We start from the raw sequence: 4,460 nt of genomic DNA on the forward strand, positions 1-4,460 counted from the left end.
TGGTTTCATGATCCATTTTAGAAAAATGATTAGATACTAGTTTATTTTGGTGAGAGAATAAAACTATTTTTATATGTGATAGAATTTCAGATATGACCTAAGATACTAATCTCACCTTTGAGTCATAAAAAAAATTGATGTTGTGATGAAAAAGTTTAAAGCACCTCTGTAGATATGTAAAGGAATTATCAACTTTGAAAACTTTTGACTGAATTTTAACTTTTTATAGGAGTCTTAGAAGAACTACTTGAACATATATTGATACTCAGTTGTTAAATCGTTCAGAAAAAGTTACAGTGAAATGCTAAAGTGACTTAAGTTCCATTGGTTAGGTAGATGGTTTTCATAATTTATGACTTCCACGAGAAATTTTAGGGAAAGGGGAGAAATGTATATTGAGGGAACCTATGGTTCAAAGGCATCTAAGGAACCATTGCCTAGAAGAGTGGTGGAAATTTTGATTCAAGACCAAGCCAGAAAAAGTGATTTAAAAGATAAAGCGAACCTTCCATGTTGGCAGAATGTAGGCAGAAATCTTTTCTATCCATAGTTTTATAAAGTACTTTATGTATATATATTATTGCTTGATTTATTTTATCTATATAAACCTCTGTAACCTTCAGGTGTACCAACTTCATTTTCTGTCAGCCTTCATTGCTGTTCACTTGTCCTGGTCTGTATTAGTGTAAGAATTCCATACAGGGGTGCCCGGTGGCTCAGTCAGTTAAGCGTCTGACTCTTGATTGCAGCTCAGGTCATGGTCTCAGGATCTTGAGATCGAGCCCCGAGTCGGGCTCTGTGCTGGGCATGGAGCCTGCTTAAGAGTCTCTCTCTCTGTCCCTTTCCCTATCCCCCCCCCCCCTTGGTGCTCTCTCTCTCAAAAAAAATTTCTCTATCATCTCCTGTCTGGATGTAGTATAAGAAATAAGAATATGTTGGGCGCCTGGGTAGCGCAGTCGTTAAAGCGTCTGCCTTCGGCTCAGGGTGTGATCCTGGTGATCCGGGATCGAGTCCCACATCAGGCTCTTCCGCTATGAGCCTGCTTCTTCCTCTCCCACTCCCCCTGCTGTGTTCCCTCTCTCGCTGGCTGTCTCTCTGTCACATAAATAAATAAAATCTTTAAAAAAAAAAAAAATAAGAATATGTTGCCACTTATATTCAAGTTTTAGGCTAGAGCATAACTGTATATGAGTCAATGCATTTTTTAAAGTATTCATATGAAAAATGTCTTTTGAATCAGAGATTAGGATCCAAGCATAGACTCTTTAGAAAGTTTTTCTTCCTTTCAGCCAGTGTTAAAAAATTACTATCTTTCAGTCTAAAAAATCAGTTTTAAAATCCTTATCTCTTAGAATGGTGGTTTATAAGACCAAGGTTTCTGGTGAGGGCAAGATGTGACATTTTAACATTTGAGCATCTTCTGGAGAGGCCATGTGGGATAGTAGGAAAACCAGAGTCCATCCCATCTCTGTGACTCTTGTGTCGTAGGACTTAGGCCCGTCACACACTCCTTTTCTTGCCCCTCAGTTTTCTTCATCTCTAAAGTGAGGTCAGTTGAGATCACTACACATCTGATTAGCTCTAATATTCTGTGTTTTCAGATTTGTTTTAGTAGGATTTTTCCTTCTAGAGAAATTTGGGAAATTTTCCTTGAAGAGAAGTATAACCTGGCACAAGTGGGGATGAACGGTCAGGAAGCCTCACTGTGCGGAGTGCAGGCTGCAGCCCTTCACAGCGCTTTGCCTTCCTGCATGTTTGGCTGGGTTGTGGAGCCTCCCCAGTGACGGCCTGCTTCTTTTTGCTTTAAGGGGCTATCAGCAACAGGATGCCCACGAATTCATGCGCTACCTTTTGGACCACCTGCACTTGGAACTCCAGGGTGGTTTCAATGGTGTTTCCCGCTCAGCAATTCTACAGGAGAATTCTACCCTATCTGCAAGTAACAAATGTTGCATGTAAGATGTAGTTTCTTTCTCTTTTTTTTAGGAGGACCTCAAACATTTATGTTGGTGTTATTGTTTATTAGATTTATAATGGAAGGTGGAGTTTTCCTTGACTTTTGCGCGTTTGAATTTTATAACCAAGACTAGCATATGCGTCCTGCTTCCATACCAGAGGCATCTTGTACTTGCCTCTTGGTATAGTCCTGATTGCTTTTGGTATAGATCATTTTAAAAATTGAAAGAAACAACAAAATATTTTGTATAATTTAGCACAAGAAAATTACCTGCCAAATGTATCAAATAATATTTGGGAGACTTAATTTTCTATACTAAAATAATTATATTTTTTCACTAGAAACTTAAAAATATTTTGAATGTGAATTTTCCTAAAATATATGTTCTTTAATGAAATTGAGGCATTTGTAAGTTCTCAGAATTTTTCTTGCCTTTCAATATGAACAAAACCTTTTAAAAAGATTGCTTTCCTGGGTACTAATACCCCAAATTTACATTGCGATTAGAAAGCTTTTTAGGGATGATTTACTGTTATTTCAGTCTGATTTTGTTTAATTGTAGTTTCCTTTTGTTCAAATTTTTTGAAAAGTTTTGTTTTGACCTGTGCAGGAAAGGGATTTACAAGACAAACTCCCCAAAGACAGAAAGAAAAGAGTAAGTAATATATAGGGATCACTGTATTGTATTGCCTTGCAGTTCACAAATCTGATTTAGTGTGAAGTTAGGGTCCTTTTAATGACAGAGCAGCTCCATAGCCCATCTGGCTGCGTCAGAGAAGGGCAGCCGTTGGAGTTGCTGTACATTTCAGAATGTTTGGCCCTCTAGGTCCTGAGAACTACGGTTCCAGTCAGAATCCAGTACAGAAGGGGAGGGGTCCGTGACCTGATAGAGTTATTCTTGCTGCTAGCGCCACGTTAAAAATAGTATTAAGGGAAAAATTCTGCTTTGTATTTGATGATGGCATTTTGTACACTAAGAATATTGAACTGGGCTCTATCAAGGAGAGTGTGTGTGAAGTGAGAGGGTATATGTCTTTATTATTTTATTTGATGCCCAAGGCACCCTCTTTGAGTCACATTGTGTAATAGTCCTAGGATGATCTTCTAGTAACTAATGAGTTTTCAGTATTAACCCATGTCTTTTCATGATATTTTAAACAGTAGTAATTTTAGGTTCCATTAGTGAGATAGGAACAGAAAGAAAAAAATTATTTCAGGATCTAAGGATCACATTTGCTAAAACTACAAAAAAGGTCTCCTATGCAGTATCTGTGTTTCTTTTTAGTACCTAGAAAATCATTACTGCTAATATAAAAGACCCTAGCAGCGTAAGAGTCTGTCCGAATATTTAAGCACTCTTGGTGTCCAGTTATAATAAATGACAAAGCAATTTTGAAATCATTTATGAATCGTTTTTAGTCACTGTATACCTAACTTAATGCCATAGACATCAGATAGCCAAGACCTGATGAGTATCCTTTTCTCGGAGGAAGAAATTATAAAGAACTACGTTGAATCTAAATGTACTGCTTTTTAATCAAGCAGTTTCCATTTCAATTAAGGGCAGTATTATATGTGAACATCCGTACGAAAGGATCATAGTCCCTGATTCCAGTAGTTTATGTGGTGTGCCCTTTGTGTAGGACATAGATCTGAAACGGCTGTTACATCAGATAGTTCCAACGTAGCTTCCCTTTTCGTTCAATTTACTAAAGCTGTATATCCTATGAACAGCTTTTTTTTTTAAAAAAAAAGATGAAGCTGCAGTATATATCTTTTGCCTGTAAAGAATGGAAGCCCTTTCATGGAAAAGGAAGCAAACTTTTAAAATTGCTCGAGTAGCTTTGTCTCATTAGGTTTAATTTGGAGCAACTCAGAAAGTACAGTTCAGTGTGTTAGGAGTATTTTTATTTGCAAGTGAGAGAAACCACCTCACATTGCTATTAGCAAAAAAGAGCTTTTACTGACTCAAGTAACTGCATACATAAGTGCACAAAGGTTAATATATAAGTGTTTGCTGTAGTACTATTAATAGCAAACAACTGAAACAGCCTGGAAGAGCATTAATATATTGGTTAAATTAAGAAAAGGAGCGTAGTGTTAAGAGCTGTGTGACCCTAGACCAAGTTGGACCTCAGCTTCTTGGTCTGTAAAATGGGGATAATGCTATCTGCTTCATAGCTTTGTTGTGAGGATTAACGGATTTAATTCATGGAAAGTACCGTGAATGGAGTCCGGCATAGAGTAAGTGTGTTACCGGCGTTCGCTAACATGCTTCCACGGTTCACTTCCTTGGTGGCTCTTGCATCCGTTCTGTGTTCATACGGTGGCGTGCCAGTCTGCTGTCAGAAGGGGCGAGGTATGTGTTCAAGATACATACTAGGGAGAAAAAATAAAAGGAGGCAGGTGTGGTCCTAATTATTATGCTAGTAAAAGAGCCTTGAAACAATTTAAGGGCTTTCTTTTTGGTGAACGCCTGTCTGAAAGCACTGTACATACATAC

At 37.9% G+C, this 4,460-nt stretch overlaps 1 protein-coding gene and 1 long non-coding RNA gene across 11 annotated transcripts in view; one reads left to right on the forward strand and one right to left on the reverse strand.

Annotated features, from left to right (window-relative positions):
* USP3 (ubiquitin specific peptidase 3) overlaps positions 1 to 4,460 on the forward strand; it is a 98,962-nt gene that overhangs the window by 64,196 nt on the left and 30,306 nt on the right. For 5 of the 7 annotated variants that reach the window (XM_026478258.4, XM_057303704.1, XM_048222478.2 and 2 more), the window contains 2 exons: positions 1,809 to 1,955; positions 2,568 to 2,612. In XM_026478258.4, coding sequence (XP_026334043.1) covers positions 1,809 to 1,955; positions 2,568 to 2,612 — 192 coding nt within the window. The remainder of the gene's footprint in view (positions 1 to 1,808; positions 1,956 to 2,567; positions 2,613 to 4,460) is intronic. The other 2 variants (XM_026478261.4, XM_026478257.4) reach the window with 1 other exon arrangement.
* LOC113240839 (uncharacterized) overlaps positions 1 to 4,460 on the reverse strand; it is a 40,990-nt gene that overhangs the window by 6,921 nt on the left and 29,609 nt on the right. For all 4 annotated transcript variants that reach the window (XR_008956090.1, XR_008956089.1, XR_008956091.1 and 1 more), the window contains one exon: positions 4,180 to 4,336. This is a non-coding gene — a long non-coding RNA (uncharacterized LOC113240839). The remainder of the gene's footprint in view (positions 1 to 4,179; positions 4,337 to 4,460) is intronic.

Source organism: Ursus arctos, unplaced genomic scaffold, assembly GCF_023065955.2.
Source record: "Ursus arctos isolate Adak ecotype North America unplaced genomic scaffold, UrsArc2.0 scaffold_28, whole genome shotgun sequence".
NCBI lineage: Eukaryota > Metazoa > Chordata > Mammalia > Carnivora > Ursidae > Ursus > Ursus arctos.